The 16609-nt window shown below is 39.7% G+C and overlaps 1 protein-coding gene across 3 annotated transcripts in view; it reads right to left on the reverse strand.

Annotated features, from left to right (window-relative positions):
• Positions 1-16609, reverse strand: part of MYH11 (myosin heavy chain 11) — a 61713-nt gene that overhangs the window by 4925 nt on the left and 40179 nt on the right. For all 3 annotated transcript variants that reach the window (XM_026858744.1, XM_026858743.1, XM_026858745.1), the window contains 25 exons: positions 16050-16164; positions 14972-15165; positions 14682-14803; positions 14497-14566; positions 14195-14355; positions 13271-13379; positions 12204-12335; positions 11707-11913; positions 11202-11339; positions 10416-10539; positions 8994-9165; positions 8226-8438; positions 7940-8084; positions 7645-7851; positions 6450-6554; positions 6205-6357; positions 5541-5789; positions 5083-5295; positions 4172-4384; positions 3330-3491; positions 2459-2587; positions 1805-1893; positions 1438-1561; positions 1073-1281; positions 397-505 (listed from right to left, as the gene is read on the reverse strand). In XM_026858744.1, the coding sequence (XP_026714545.1) occupies positions 397-505; positions 1073-1281; positions 1438-1561; positions 1805-1893; positions 2459-2587; positions 3330-3491; positions 4172-4384; positions 5083-5295; positions 5541-5789; positions 6205-6357; positions 6450-6554; positions 7645-7851; positions 7940-8084; positions 8226-8438; positions 8994-9165; positions 10416-10539; positions 11202-11339; positions 11707-11913; positions 12204-12335; positions 13271-13379; positions 14195-14355; positions 14497-14566; positions 14682-14803; positions 14972-15165; positions 16050-16164 (3864 nt within the window). The remainder of the gene's footprint in view (positions 1-396; positions 506-1072; positions 1282-1437; positions 1562-1804; positions 1894-2458; positions 2588-3329; positions 3492-4171; positions 4385-5082; positions 5296-5540; positions 5790-6204; positions 6358-6449; positions 6555-7644; positions 7852-7939; positions 8085-8225; positions 8439-8993; positions 9166-10415; positions 10540-11201; positions 11340-11706; positions 11914-12203; positions 12336-13270; positions 13380-14194; positions 14356-14496; positions 14567-14681; positions 14804-14971; positions 15166-16049; positions 16165-16609) is intronic.

Raw genomic sequence — 16609 nt, forward strand, 5'->3', positions numbered from 1 at the left:
TATTTCCCTTGAGAGTTTTACTGAAACATGGCCTGAATCAAAGGTAGAAGCTTAAAATCTAAAAAATATTGCATTAACTTTGTGGGAGCTCATTTTGATAATAGATACCATGTCTGGACACTACCTTATTGTTTCTTTTGCTGTGCAGTCAGACTGTTGCAGCTGGCTGATCGACAAGGACTACTGCTTTGGCACTTGACTCATCATGGAAGAAGAATTATATTGTCCTGTCTTTTAGCAAAGGGCTGTATAGGTCTCCCAGCATAGAATCCAAGCAGAGAGCCTGCTTTCTAGAGGGATATTTCTTTGAGGCAGAACATGGACTCTTCCTTTCTTAGGGTAAAACGTGAAAATCCCAATGCCCTAGACTAAGATCCTCATGACACAGTCTGATACCTGATCTTTGTACTGCTCCGCTTGTTTTCTCTCATCCTCCACCTGCAGCAACGCATCCTTCAGCTTCTTGTCCTTCTGGCGCAACGTCTTGGCTGCAGCCTGCTTCTCTCTGCAAATGACAGTGCAAAATTTGGTGATATGGAAGGTCTGTAGTGTTCACCTGCCTCGCACATGTTGCTCATGAAACTGGCACCAAGGACCCACATGTGAAAGGCCTTACTGAATTTAACAGATGAATTCTAAGCAAAGCTTAAAGGTTGTGATCTTCTGATCAAAACAAATATGTGTCTTTACTGTATGCTAGAGGTGCTCCTGAAGATCTATTCTAAAACACAAGGTGATTTCCTCAATAATCCCACAAATGGCACAATGTCTTATGGCAATTAACCTGGCAGGGTCATAGGGGAGTTACAGTAAAAGGTAGGAATGGAGGGTAGCAGATCCTTGCCTTTGATACCAGTAAAACTTTTCAGTCTTAAAATGGTTCTTAATCAGAACCTGTGACAACTCTGGTTACTGGCCATACGTCGGAGAAATGTTAAGTGAGGGAGAAACTTTATCAGGCCTTAATGGCAGTGAGAGCCTCATAATGACACAAATCCTGTACACCTTTGTATACTTAATCTCATTATCTGGAACAATAAATGGACAGTTGTGTCCTCTGGGAGACCAGTACCTGGCTTCCTGTTCCAATTGCTCTTCGAGAGAAGCAATTTTGGCCTCTAGAGCAGCAATTGTAGTTTTGAATTTGGACTTCACAGCTCCCTCCATCTCCTGCAGCTTACTCTTCAGCTCTTTGTTCTGCCTCTCCAGTTGCTGCCGAGCGTTTTCATTCTTCTGTGCAGCTGAGCGCTCTGTTGCCAGCTCATTGTTCAGCTGCTCAGCCTGCAAGGGTGAGAATGGATGCTGTCAAGTGTGGCATGCTTTCAGAGAAACGACACGTGGAAATTTGGAGTGGCAATTCTCCAGGTATTTATTCAGAACCACAAACAGCTTTTTCTGGACCACAAACAGAAAGTGATGTGCTGAAGTAAACTCTACCTGCTGTACTGCTTTCCTCATGCGATCACCCATTGCCTCTATGTTGCTTTGCTCCTCTTCCAACTCTTCCTCCAGTTGGGCAATTCTTGCCTCCAGGCGCCGTTTCTCATCCTGAAGGCTTGTCCTGTAAGTTTAAATTTAGTAAGTGTGTTGTTATGGCTCTGACCCTTTGAATGTGTCTGAAACTATTATGAACTGTCAGTAATTCATAAAGAGAACTAGTGAACTATATGAAGCTTGTCATATGCATGTATGTTGTGTTGTCAAGACCAGATGGCTATTGGGACAGGAACGTAACTTGTCTTGGCAGCCATGCAACATTCAGCAGCATGTTTAAAGCCTTGTGAGTCATCCAGTCTATTCCTACCTTCCAGAAGTAGCACTTGCAAGTTCCTCTGCCATCTCTTCTTTCTCCAGATCCGCTTGTTTGCGAGCTCTCTCTGCAGCAGCCAGATCCTAGGAGAAAAAAGAAGGTAGCATAGTAAAGAAATGAGCAAGTAAATGTGCAGATAAACAGTTATAGAATGATACACAGGACTGTAAACTTTCTAAAATGGGTATAAGATGGACTGTCATGTTAACAGAATAAATTCTTGTCATGTCATATAAATCCTAAGGAAGTACAATGAAATACATTTTATCGAGCCTGTCAGCTGGTTTCTGTTTTATTGGTTTTAATCACAGGAATGCCATTCAATACACATAGGAGTAATAGCACTATCAAGGCTTCAGGAATTTATAGCTATTGAAAACAATTTGTGTTGGATCATACAGTTCATTTCCCTTTAAGACTGGTGAACTGTGCCTTCCTCCAAGGTGATTTTTTTTCAGCTTAATCTGTCTGTGCTCAGATGTAGATCCAGCAGCTTTAGTGGAGTGCATGGAGCACGTGGAACTTGTTAAAAGTGCTGCTTATAGCTTTCCATCCCCAATAGCTATTACATTATTTCACTGCAGTTCTGTTTTTCTACTGAGGGTCATATGTAGTCTGCTTCATACTGCTCTAAGGTTCCTACTTTACCTCTTGAAGCTGGATGAGTTCTGCTTCCAGGCCCTTTGCTTTCTTCTCATTTTCTCTGGCTGTAGCAAATATTTCTTCTCTGGCAGCCCGTGCATCATCCAGCTCTCGTTGGTAGTCCTTCATCTGAGCCTTGTTGAAAAGAATAACAGAGATTTATTTTTGTGTGGCTTTATTACAATTTCAGTAGAAAAATTTGAACAGAATAGATCACATACATGTTTACATAGTCATAATGCCTCTTAAATTATATTTTCTGGAGAGATCAGCTAGCACATGTTGGAAAGGTCTGAAACGCTATTCCAAGAAGTGATGCTTCCACTTGCACACTGTGACTTTTGTAATGTCTATTGTCTGTATTTCCTCTGAATATTTGAGTACATGTGAAGTCTTTCCAATACATTCCTTTTTGCTGTTTAGCTGTCAGCTTATGACAGAACGGATGATATGGAGACTTACAGTACCAAAAGAAAAATGCTAATTCAGAGACAACGTGATTTCTGAGCAGTCTTTTATGCTTTTGAGTCAAGTATTAGAATCAGGGTTGAAGCCTTGTAATAGAATCTATTGTGTAGCCCTTTCTCTATGTGGGAATCTGTTTTTCTTCATGTGGGTAAGTCAATAGGCCAGAGAATTTTAGAAGCTCTCTGCAATGATGAAATTTAAGATTTTCATCATTTGCCATGTGAAGTTTTCCACTGTCTCTCAAATTGAGCATTACAGTACTGATACTTGAATCTGGGAGTCTAGTTAAAACTCCTCCTCTAACCTGTGGTCTGTAATAGGCATCAAGTTCACAGATGTCACCTAACTTTCATATTGTGGCTGTACAAAAGACAGCAGTGGGAAAAACTATATTTGTGGGATTACATACCTGTAACTTGCGAAGTTGTTTGATGGCTTCTTCCCGAGCTTTATTAGCAGAATCGGCTTGGCTTTCTAGATCTTTAACATCAATCTCCAGCTTCTTTTTGGCTGCAGCTGCCAGGGCACGTTGCTTCCGTTCATCTTCCAGTTCTGTTTCGTATTCATGGAGCTGATCATTAAAGAAAACACCTTAAGTTTAGGAAAGCCCTTGAGCTCTCAAACACTTTGTGTATGTCTGATTAATGTATACAGATATATACTGTATACACTGTATATCTCTATTAATTGTGATTTTCATGGCAGTTAAAATAGATTCTGTTTTGTCAAAAAATTAAAGATTCTTGAAAGGAGTCAGCAATTTGTCTTCTGTATTCACAGATAATATGTATATTACAAGATGACGACTACAGCAGTTTTTACTGCTGTCCCCACACTTCTATACAAATAGGCTGTGTCTTGTTGGTTTAAATTTCTAGTGATTTTTGTATCCACTTGGTGTAACTTAGGAAAACATCTATATTAGAAGCTGTCTTTTTTTGCTTGCATTGAGAATATAGGGAAGGTTCTTTCAACTGTGTCAGAAAATTCCTATGTTTTATACGATATTGGTTGTAGTGTTAAATTGCTCTGTCTGTTGGCAGTTGTGCACCTGCTACTGAAACAGGAAAAACTGTTATGCAGTTTTGTGCCTTTTTCAGTACAATAACCTACTCTTTTTTTGTATTTGCCAAGCACAAGGCAATATAATGTTTTCTTATTATAGTAAGGTGCTTTTACTAATGATGTGAGGCTGGGGATTTTCAACTGACTTGGTTAGATATTTACAAAGGCAATAATAGGAAATGGTACCTGTTTAAGGAGTTGTCTTCTCTTCTCCTCATTCTGTTCATCTCTGGCTTGTAGATCTCTTTCAAACTGGCCTTTCAGGGCCTGCATATTAACCTCCAACCTGAGTTTGGCATCTTCAGCAGCCTGTAGTTCATCCTCTAGCTCTTCTAATTGTGTCTTCATCTCTTCTACTTGCTGTTCAAGGGTCCGTTTAGATTTCTCCAATTCATGGACCTTTCAATAAATAAGCATTTAATAAACTTGTTATAAGAAATAAAAATAATTCTAGTTAAACAGAGTCTACCTGCAATATAGGCCACACCTGAAAATACCAGCTGTGGACGAGTGAACTAATCTGCACTGAAAATGGTGGTTTAGCATTTTTTGTACATTTGCAAATCTGTCTTAAAATAACCTGAGATTCTCTTTATCCCAAACTTTCATTTTTAAATCTATTCAAATATTATAATTTCATTAATTTAGTATTAGGACTAATACTAGTATATCACTGTAATGAAAGAAGTGATTGGCAATGCATTGGTGGAAGTTTGCTGCAGCCATCCACGTAAATGTTAGACCGGTGACAAAGTCAAATATAACTAATAAAATCAGATTTGTGGAGTTTACAACTTGAAAGCTGCTTAAACTAATAAATTCTTTAGAATCTCTTTAATGTTTTTTCAGTCATAGAAATCAATCAGAATCTTCATGTTTGAGGTCATGTTAAAAATAAAGATGGCTTACAGTTCTTTGCCAAGTCTCTTGAAAGTTTGGACACAGATGGAATAACCTTTGTATTCTGTTTAAAATATCTGATCTTGCTAAATGGATTTGTGTGCTACAGAGAATTTCCCATACTGAAAATAATGATCTGTTTGTTAGCTGCTATTTTAAGTTATTGTTGTGGAAATAGTTCTAAGCCCAAAACTTACATTCTTGCCAACATCGTCTTTGGAGCTAACGAGATCTTCCATTTCAGCTTTCAACATTTTGTTCGTTCTCTCCAGTTCTTCTTTGGCTTCCAAAGCCTCTTCAAGTGCTCGGGCCAGTGACAGAGCCTTTGTTTCTTTTTCTCTAGCTTCAGCTTCTGCCCTGTCTCTTTCATCTGCATATTTTGAAGAGATGTTTTTCTCTTCAGCTAGCATCTGTCAAAAAGCAGTGTTAATACAGGAAGTCATTAGTAATGGGAGTTTTCTATTGCAGTGGGTTTGTCAATGACAGAGAAAAATCTCTGCTTTTTGATAAATTTATATAAATAGAAAATTAACCAGGGTATTGTAATTAAATTTTTATTTTTCATTCCTTCTTTATCTTTCACTAAGTCAGTGGTGACTCTGAGTTCCAGATAAGTTAGGTGATAACACATCAAGGGAGAATCTTAAATCCATACCTGATCAAACTTCTTCTGTTTCTTCTCCAGGTTGGAGACCAGCTGACGCTGGTTGTCTAAGTCCACCACCAGGTCATCCAGCTCCTGCTGGAGTCTGTTCTTGGTTTTTTCCAGTTTGTCATAAGAAGCAGCCTTTTCTTCAAACTGTTGTGTGAGACTTTCAATTTCCTTCTGAAGTTTCTTTTTGCCTTCTTCCATGGTTTCTATTGTGCTGGAATATTCCTGTAGCTTCTTCTTGGAGTCAGAGAGCTGAAATTTGAATTCAGAGGACAAATCTTTACAGCAGTGACAACAGCTTGGTAGAGAAGATGGCCATGAAACAACCAAGATACAGAAAGCTTGTCTAATGTGAAGCTAGTGACTAGTTACCCATCACCCTCACAAAATGAGGCAGACTGCAGCCCTAGTATGCACATACAGGCCTAGAGTGCAAGACTATCTTGGGAGCTACCTTGCATTTGTACCTGTCCTACTGATCACAATTTAAAGAAGAGGGAGAGTGCTGGCTCCACTGTAGAGCTTCACTGATGCTATCTGTGCTAACAGCACCAGTTCCTTGAAGGTCCACGTACTGTGCTAGGATAGTTCTACAGATCTGAAACCTCTGTAATTATTGACAAAACTCTCAGTGATGGAGCTAGTGATTTAACTATGGCACTGATACCTGTATTGTCAGTGTTGAAATATGTCTCTCCAGATTTTGTTTTGCTTCTACTTCTTCATCCAACTGCTCTTGCAAGCTGTTCTTCTCATCCTCCAGCTGACGAAGCTTGGTAGATACATTTAGCTTCTGCCGTGTTTCTTCCTGAAGCAGCTCCTACAGTCACCACATCATCAATACAGTCATTAGTCTTTGTAGAGTGCATTTAATAAATATTGTAGGCGAGCTGTTACTGTATGCAAGTTTACCTGTGTGTCTTGTAGCTGAGATCCAAAGGTTGCAACATCTTTGGTCAATTTGATTGTCTTACTTTCTGCTTCATTGAGCAAACCAGTAACGTTTTCAACCTCAACCTATGAGAGATCACAGTGATTAAACTCAGTTATTTTGCACAACTTCAAAACCTTCCTCTAAAATTTAGTTTGCTCTAGATTGAAATCTTAACTTTGAACAGGATCTGAATCTGTTTGTATGTTTCTAGGTCACCTCAAGCACCGAGTGTTTCTATCTTAACTGGAATTCACGATTTTGCCATAATTTTTCTGGACAATATGTGGGATTTAAGCCATCTGGAACTAAATCCTACCTGCAAATTCTGCAGTGTCTGTAAATATCATCTTTATGACCTGTGTGTTAAGACCCTCAAGGTCTAATGCCATTTTTGTTTAGTTTACCTTTGTATTTTATTACTATCTACCTTCATATTTAATTAGTATCTACTTTTGTATTTTATTACTATCTATCAAAAAATAGTAATATTCATAAGGCAATAGTAGTATGTTTCTTTCAGTGAATTGCAAAGGGGAATGGGGATTTTTGTAGATTTTCCTTCCTCTTCCCAAGTTTGACAATTTGATGCATTTTGATATTTTCTTATTTATCCACTAATTTAAAATAATAAAATCTTACTGCTGCTATGAACAAACTTGATCAGTACTGCTGGACATTGAACATCTACCAAAGAATAATTTTAAATTATCTTTAGTTATTTCTTATTAGATGTTAAATCACAGATAAGTGAGCGTTCTTCTTTTGTTGTAATTTTTTTCTGAGGACATCTTCTGTGTTTAATAGATGTCTGATCCATTTCTAGAAGCCAGATCCGTATCAGTGTTCCCCACCACCCAAAAATGAATGAACAGAAAAACTCTGTAAAACATGCAGCACAGTCACTGAGCCAGTGGTGGCATTACAGACTGCAACGTGTACAGAGGGATGGTGAGATTAAAAGCTCTCACTTCCATGGGACACAGCGGTCGTAATTGTTTAATTGTGTGAAAATTCAGGTATGAGTTCAAGGTAGGTTCCCTACAGATGACAAAAAAGTAGCATTTTGGCTGAAGTCAACAGGGCTGGGATTCCTCCAGATACACCCTCACAGAACAGTATAAACTGGTCTTCTCAAGCCCAAGGTGTTACAGCAGAAGGTCAACTCCTTCCTACCTGTAGCTTATGAACTTTTTCATTGAGTTCTGTCCGAATACGTTCTCCGTCAGTGTATTTGGACTGTAACTCTTGCAGCTGTACTTCCAGCTTTTTCTTTTTGTGTTCCACATCTTGTTTAACCTGATTCAGGCTTCTGACTTCATTAGCCAAATCAGCGTTGTCTTTCTCCAGTGTCTGTTTGGTCTTATCCAAGTTTGCTTTTGCCTACAAGCATGAGATGAAGAAAGATGATCTATAAAAGGAAGCCATGTTATCTAGCGGATAGTATTCAATAAGATGGATTTCTATTTACCCGTTTAAATTGTTCCAACTGCTCTGTTAGCTCTTCCACAGCTTGAGTGTGCTTTTGCCTCATCTCCTGGACCTGGGCTTCATGAGTTCGAGTCTCCTCCTCCAGAGCTCTCTTCAGCACTGTGACCTCCTGTTCACGCTTCGCTCTGGAAGGTAACACACACAAGTGGAGCAGCAGCAAAATGTGTTCCAGTCACTGGGAAAATAGCACTAGTGCACAGTTACTAGATAGTATTGTACTGAGCTTGTTGACATTTATTTTTGGCCCATGTGCTGCGTCTCCATACCTGAGCTCTTGCTGGGTGGCTGTGGTATCCAAAGTATCCTCAAGTTCTGTCTTCAGAGCCTCCAGCTCTTCACCTAGGTCTCTCTTCTGTTTTTCTGCTTTGTTTCTTGCAGCTCTTTCAGACTCCAAGTCTTCCTGGAGATCAGAGATGTGAGATTCCAATTCACGGATCTTCTTGAGGGCATTGTTCTTCTGACTAGTTTCATCTTCAAGCCTGAAAAAATATTTATTTTTGTGTATTAAAAACAAAAAATAATTTCATTTTGATATTGGTATACAGAGATTAAAGGTTTACAGGTTCTGTGCAAGAAAATACCAAAGAAAGAGAGGGGATTGATGCAAAAAGGATTTGGCAGCTGTACTTTATCAGGACACAATGTCTAGAGACGCTCATCAGCCAGTTCAGCAAAAGCTTTGGTCAGTGTTGTCCCTCTTAAATAAATTCATACAGAAAATCCACTGGCACTCTGGATGGATCTTAAGTAATTTCTGCCTTTTGCCTATGAAGTATATTGTTACACATCATTCTTTACTTGATGGCACTGGGAAGAGGCGTTTTCATTGATACCTGGAGGTAAGCTTATGTGTGTATGTGCAAACAATAGTATAATTTTTTTGCAAAAGGAAACTTGGAAAATAGGGAAAGCATGCAGGGAGGATGTAACTGACAGATGAGATGCGTGGCCACAGCATCCCAGTGTCTGGGAAGGGAAAAGACATATGTTCCAGCCTGGGTTTTCAACCTGTATGCAGTTTCAGGAGTGAATACCTGGCTAGAGCAGCCTGCAGCTCTTCCTCCTTCTTGGCTAGTTGTGCCTTCAGCTCAGCAATTTGTGCCTGGAGCTCTGCTATTTGCTCATGTAGATCCCCTGACTCCCCTTCCAACTTTCTCTTAACTTTCTCCAGTTCTTGTCTGCTTTTCTCTTCTTTCTTCAGTCGCACTGAAAAAGTAAGGATTTTGGTCATTGGAGTGTGTTAGTGTAAGGAGTCCTTAATCCAAACTTGAATTTAGGCAGATTCTGTCCTCCAGTGAGGCCATATGTGTAACTGCTGCAATTCTGAAGCAACATGCAGTATCTTACTGTCATCACTTATTTCTAGCCACCCCAAAGAATAATTTATCTTTCTCCAGAAGAAGCATTAATATTTTCTCAGTTTTCTCTCCTCTACTCTTTTCACAGAATCACAGAATCATCTAGGTTGGAAAGGACCCTGGAGATCATCTAGTCCAACCGTCCGAACTAGCAGAGTTCCCACCTACAGCATATCCTTAAGCTCCAAATCGACCCTGCTCTTGAACACCCCCAGGGATGGGGACTCCACCACCTCCCTGGGCAGCCCATTCCAACACCCAACAACCCATTCTGTAAAGAAATGCTTCCTAATATCTAGTCTGAACTTGCCCTGGTGCAACTTGAGGCCATTCCCTCTTGTCTTGTCACTTTCTACTAGGCTAAAGAGACTCATCCCCAGCTCTCTGCACCCTCCTTTCAGGGAGCTGTGGAGGGCAATGAGGTCTCCCCTCAGCCTCCTCTTTTCCAGACTAAACCCCCCCAGTTCCCTCAGCTGCTCCTCATAGGACATGTGTTCCAGACCCCTGACCAGCTTTGTAGCCCTTCTCTGGACATGTTCAAGTAACTCTATGTCATTTTTGTAGTGAGGGGCCCAAAACTGAACACAGTAATCAAGGTGTGGCCTCACCAGTGCCAAGTACAGGGGTGAGATCCCTTCCCTGTCCCTGCTGGCCATGCTATTGCTGACACAAGCCAGGATGCCATTGGCCTTCTTGGCCCCCTGGGCACACTGCTGGCTCCTGTTCAGCAGGCTGTCAATCAACCCCCCCAGGTTCCTCTTGACTGGCAGCTCTCCAGCCACTCCTCCCCAAGCCTGTAGCCCTGCTGGGGGTTGTTGTGGCACAAGGGCAGCCCCCGGCATTTGGCCTTATTGCAGCTCATGCAGTTAGCCTCAGCCCATCGCTCCATCACTTTTGTATGTTAAAAAAAAAAAAAAGGTATCTGTGGTTATGCACCCTCAGGTTTTGGTGATTCTCATTCAGAAAATAGCTTCAACATAAGAAATTTGGAAAACACCCCACAAACTTTTTAGAAGTTTTCTCCAGATTCTGTTTATGTTTTTTTTTGTTGTGGGCCAAGGCAGAAGAGTGGATATAAACCACTCTTGTTCATGTTACCTTCAAGTTCTGAAATCATAGATTCATGCTTGTTTTTCAGCTTTGTAAGATTTTTGGCTTTTTCTTCTTCTTCTGCAAGATTTGTTGTTAGATCACTTATTCTCTCCTCAAGGAGTTTTCTTTCCTGGGGGAAAAAAAAAAATAATTCTGTTAACAAGTGTCTGTCATTGGTGAGAGTGAAGCAACTCTCTGCAAACTAAAAATATCCAAGATACTGTCTTTTTATGCTCTATTTATTGAGAACTGGAGTGATACATTTCAATTTGTGAATTACAGAGGAGCTGAGCAGTGGTGTCTGTGAATTCCATATTCTCTAGTCTGCTGCTATTAGAATCTTGTACTCACTCTAAAGGCTGGTAAGTACAGGGCCCAGTTCAGAGGAGCATCCCCTTTCAAAAAGTACTGCAATACATGCTTACTTCCAGTTTTAATCATGAAGTCTGGTTTAAATTAGTTGAAAAGCAATAGAATTATGTATGCTGCTTGGGGCCAAGAAGACATGTCTTCCACTGATTGTGCTTGATTGCTGTGGGTATTTTGCTTGAAGATACTGTTACTACAACAGACCTCAAAACCAGTAGTTTTATACAATTTTGAATTGTTTAAATGAACATGGAAAAATTATCAGAAATTTGTTCAATAGAGGCTGGACAGATGGTCTGGTGAATCTGTACATCCATGAGACTTCACAGTCAAGAGTATTCCCGTTGTTCTACTGGAGGAGGAGGTTTTCTCTCACCTTGCACTATCTTCACAAGGTAAAGAGAATGAATCCACAGTGCTTACCTTGGTTAGCTTGTTGTTCTGATCTTCCATTATGAGAATATCATCTTCCATTTTCTTTATTTTTCCATCTGCTGTTACTTTTTCAAGTTGTAGTTTCTGCCTTGCAGCTTCTTCTTCTTCCAGCTGTTCCTCAAGGTCCTTTGAGGGGAGAAAAAGAAACCCACAAAACATCAATTCTGGAAATAAAATAACACTTAGATTATAGGCATGCTTAATGTTGGTCACTGTATGTGGGGTACGTTGTAGACTTTGTTGGTTTTATTAAGAACTAGACAATATGTAATGCTTGGTGATTTAGAAGGAAAGATTTGATAAATAAAATTGGGATGGGGAAGAGAATCTGGAGGAAAGAGCATTAGCTGTTCTTACTTCAGTGGCACAGACGCATTCTACAGAGGGCTGTGTAGCAAGCAAGCACTTTCAGAGGATCTAAGGTTTGCCAGTCTCTGTTTTTGTCCTGTGAGATACAAGTTATTGTCTCCATTTGTCACTTATGTTTCCTTACCAGCATTTGTTGTTGCATCTTTTTCTTTTCTGCTTGCAGCTGCTGGCTGCGTTCCTCTTCTTCCTCAATTCTGGCTTCCATCTCATGCAGAATCTCTTCCAGCTCTTGTTTCTTAGCAGCTAAACGGACTCTCATCTCTTCAGCTTCAGCATACAGTTCAGTTTCTGCCTGAAGCTGTTCCTGAAGGAGGTTCTTCTCTTCACAAAGCTACACAAGTAAAACAGATAGGAAGTGAAACTTTGATTGCAAATTGCCCCACAGTGTCATTTGTTTAGATAGTCCTAGTGTACAGTCAGGCAGCTCTACCACAGGTTCTTGTGTGGGCATTGGCCCTCTACTGAAGTAACTGGGAGCTTGTCTGCACTGAACTTTTGTTCTGGACCATTGTTGTGAATACAATCATGATTACGGAGAAAAAAGACAACTTTTTTGTAATAGCTTCTACAAATGGTGAAAGAATAGCTATTGTTTCCTGGAGGCTCAGAGCTGCGACTCACCTGTGTGTGTTTCAGTTCCAGCTCCTTCAATTCACTCTCTGCTTTTTGTTGTCTTTCCTTAGTTTTCTGTAGTTCCTCATCCTTGGCCTGCATTTCTTCCTCTTGGCGGGTGACTTGAAGCAGTGGTTTCACCTGAAAAGGAAAAGATTTTTGAAGAATGTTTCCTGTCAGTATTTATGTTACTGAGCATGGTACTTAAAGGTGCTCAGCTGACTGGCACTAACAGTAGCACTGTCTGTTGTTGCTCAGGTGTTGGACAAATGCTGTCCAGCTAAGCTTGATGTAAGCGTCTTTAAATCAGCAAGCTTCAGCAGTGTTGTTCTTGGCCATTTCTGCGTTTAATTCTTGGAGCCTTATAAGCACCTCTACCTCTAATAGTGTCACTTCTTGAATGGCTGCGAGACTCTTTTCCTTCACTGATAATGTACAAAAGCTACATCTTCTGCATAGAAAGGCAACATGCACTTGCAGGTGTGTGTTACTGAATATGTCTGGTTACATGGAAGGCTGCTATCCATGCAAATAGGCACAGTTTTCTGAATCCAAACTGAAAGCCATTCTTTAAAAAAACAAAACAAAACAAAACAAAACAAAAAAAATCCAAACCAAAATACTAGGCCTCTTCAATAGGAAAATAGACTTACTTTGCTTGAGTACCTAGCAGGAAGATGTTTAGTGTCCCAGTTAGGGAGCTACTGAGGCCCACATAGATACATAACTCTGTATGTTCATGAAACTCAGTTTTACTCTGTCTTATTATTTACCCCTGTGAAATTATTTTAATTTTGGCAATTAAAAAAAGTCCCCAAACATGCAAAATCTTTCGAGAATCTCTGCTTAACTAGTTTGTTCTCTCCTCAATCTAGAACTAACTTTAATGTTAATAGCATTGTATAACTATCCAAAGCAACTCTAACTGAAAATTTTGTGATGCTAACAAGGCCCTTGCCATCAGCTGCAATGGACTTTGGAACAAGAAGCATGCCTGACGTGGTCTGCCTCAGTATCTTGTGCATTTAATTTCTTTTGGAAAGCTGAGGAGAGATTCACTGATAACAGTCACTCACTTTAGTGAACAGTCGCCACCATTGCCAGTTCCTCAGCTTCAGGTAAGCAGCACAGTTTCTTTGGATAACCTTCATTGCAGTCAGCTGTTGCTGTCTCTTGGCAAAGGCTCTGTGATTAAAAACAAAGCAAATTGGTTCAGTCTCAGAATATAAGGTGTCTGCAAGATATGCACATTAAGCAAAGAAACCCTGGCATGAGAGTCTGCTGGTTAGCCACATGGTTTGAGAAGTCTGGCACAAATTTTTTTATGACTTAAAATGTGCCTGTACTTTCTTGAGGAAAGGTAATAACTCTGTTTAGCTTTCTCTGATTTCATTTAGCTCTCTGGTTTTTGGCTGTTTGCACAAACCACAGGTAGGCATGAACAACAAATATAGATCTAATTCTGAATGTGAACATCTTCCCAGAGTACACAGGCACTCAGAACTTGCACTGATCATCATTCTTGAAACCTATAAATTTCTTTGCTCAGCAACTTTGAAAGCCTTGGTAGTGTGTGGAAAAAGGGCATTATTATTAGTTTTGTGATGTACATTAACTGAGATCATTCTAGATGATCAGCACTTCATGCCCAAGCTGTGTAAGAAATTATTTTATGTCTTATAAATGCCAGCGGTGCTGCTACTTGTAATAGTGCATAAGACTCTAGTTGTAGGCTAGGATGCTCCTCCTACTTGTTCAGACACAGAGCTTACTGTACAGAGGGTGTAACTAGCCTCACAATATAATTGCTTCCTTGTAATTATACTAATAAGCCTCTTCTGGGTGAATTCTTCATTGGACACAAGTTGAGCTCTAACACAATACAAATAATAAACAATAATAAAATGTCTTAACATCTTCAGTTTGTTGTACAGAGAACTAAAGGCTATTATAGACATGCTGCTGGAGAAAACATTATTTTTGTTAGCACATAGTCTTACTTTCTTGCTAGGTAGCCTCGGCACTGAGCCTGGAAGGTGATGATAACATCTGTGATCTTCAGGTCTCTCTCTTCTTCTAGGTGAGCCAGAACACCAGTTCTGAAGAATATTTTACTCTGTCCAATTCTGTACAAGTTGGGATCAAGTTCTAATGCTTTGATCTGGAGGAAAAAAGGGATATTTAACTCCAGTGCTGAGGTTTAGGGTGTTAAAAATTACTTCTCATTTCTGTTCACTCTCGACAGCTTTTACATAAGAAGCATAGACCTGATTATCAATAGAATCAGAAATGCTTTCCTCACCATCAGTATGCAAGCCTGCTTCCCATCCATGAATCCTTTAGGAATAGCATTTGCAGCAAGAATTTCGTATCTGCCAAAAGACACTGACATTAGGGAGGCTGAAACACATCAGATTATTTTGTACAGACAAACATGTATTACACTGATATTAAACCCAGAGTTAGGACTGAGTGAGGGATTCCTACCGCTGACGGAACTCCTGGAAGACAATCCTGTTGGGGAATCCCTGCCGGCAGATACGGATACCTTCCAAGACACCATTGCAGCGCAACTGCTCCAGCACTAAATGGGCATCAAGTTTGCCAGCCTGAAAAGGGAACAGAAAATATGTTTAGCACAGTAGAAATTCACCAAAATGTTATCAGCTGCATATCTATGTTTGAAGACATCATTCAGCTCTGAGATGTGCTGGTACAGTGAGCAGCTCAACGTGAATAATGTGCCAGGAGTCTGAAAATTGAGATTTTAAATTTACCCTTTTTTCATGATTTGGAATGATACAGCGGACGAAGTTGGGATTGGTATTCCTTAAAGTGGTCATCAGTTTGGTCAGCTGCTCCTTATAGAGTTGTCCAACAGTACGGAACATGCCTTTCTTGGTTTTTGAAGCACTAGGGAGTGAGCTTTCAGTCATCTTGGCCATCTGGTCCAGCCCAACTATACGATCCACTGAAACAGAAAAGAAAGTATGAATGGAACTGCTTATAAACATTACACCTGCCACTGGCATTGTTAAACTGCAACTTCCCAAAGAGGACAAATATATTTTTGAGGCCGTAGAAGTATACAAATAAAAATACTAGAAGAGCTTTCTGGGTAAATAGTCTACTTCTGTCAAACAAGAAAATGAGGATTTTTTGTTAACTAGTGACAGAACAGGGTAATTGAACACAGAATGTATTTTATTTTGTGTTTGTGCTATAATGGACAGTCCTGCAAAATATCCAAGTAAGTTGTAGGTTGGTGTCAGAACCAGGAATAACATTTCTTGACTCCCATCTGTTACCTAGTGGTTCTCTAGTTGATATTCTCCCGCGGTTATTTGATAATTCGGACCCATCTTGCTAGTGTTTGCATGCACATTTATGTCCATGTATTAAATATTTATACTGTGGTATATGTGTTACAGATCCATACAAACTTTTTAAAGACAAAGCGGTTTTTATGCATACAGACATTCTGACTGAGTCAGGCTGAGACTATACAGCACTGGAGAGAACTGTGCAGGACTTCTGGGAGAGGAGTGTGTAAGGTAAGTCATTCACAAAACCCAACAATAACCCGTATTAAATGAGGACTACGCTATCACATATGCAGCAACATTATAACAGTGTAATGAATAATTTTTATTCAGTTGATGAATAATAGCACTATCAAAAAATACTTCCCATAAATACATCTTTATAACACATTATTCTTGTTTCTTAGTTTAGTCTGTTCTATGCTTATCATTTTCACACATCTGTCCTGCCAGCAAGGGATAGCTGACAAAAAGTTCTGGTAGAGGTTTCTCCCTCTAAACCACATTACTGATTTAGAGTTACGATTCATACCATCTTTCCAAAGATCTGCTACAAATTTGTCTGAAGACTGGTTCAGCAGAGAAGTCACGTTGTCATTTAGCGGGTCCATGTTCTTTGTTAGCCAGGCAGTTGCATTGTAGGTTACCTGAAGGAAACAGTGCTATGTCAAAAATCTGTTCTTAAACCTGGAGCGTCCAAGAACACAGGTCACTGTATTAACACAAAATCATACAAATAATAACGTGAAAAGCTTTCTATGGCTCAATGCTGAGATGAGTATTTATTCTTACATGTACTAGCACATGCAAAGCTTTTTGCGGACATATCCATGGCAGGGTACCTTTAGAAAATCTGCTTGCTAGAAAGGAATCTGAATTACTTGAATTTTCAATAACCCTGGTGATGATTATTTTTGTTTTCATGTGACTTAGCGCAGCCATGAATGTTTTACAAATCTTATTTCATTAAAGCACTAAATATATACATTATATAATTAAAGTCATTCCTTATCAATCTGAGTACTGGACTGTTTGGGTTTTTTACCATTTGAGTGTCAAAGAATCAAAGTTCCCCAAGTCAAAATAGCTCAA

The sequence above is a fragment of the Athene cunicularia genome (genome assembly GCF_003259725.1).
Source record: "Athene cunicularia isolate RWA chromosome 14 unlocalized genomic scaffold, athCun1 chr14_part1, whole genome shotgun sequence".
Classification (NCBI taxonomy): domain Eukaryota; kingdom Metazoa; phylum Chordata; class Aves; order Strigiformes; family Strigidae; genus Athene; species Athene cunicularia.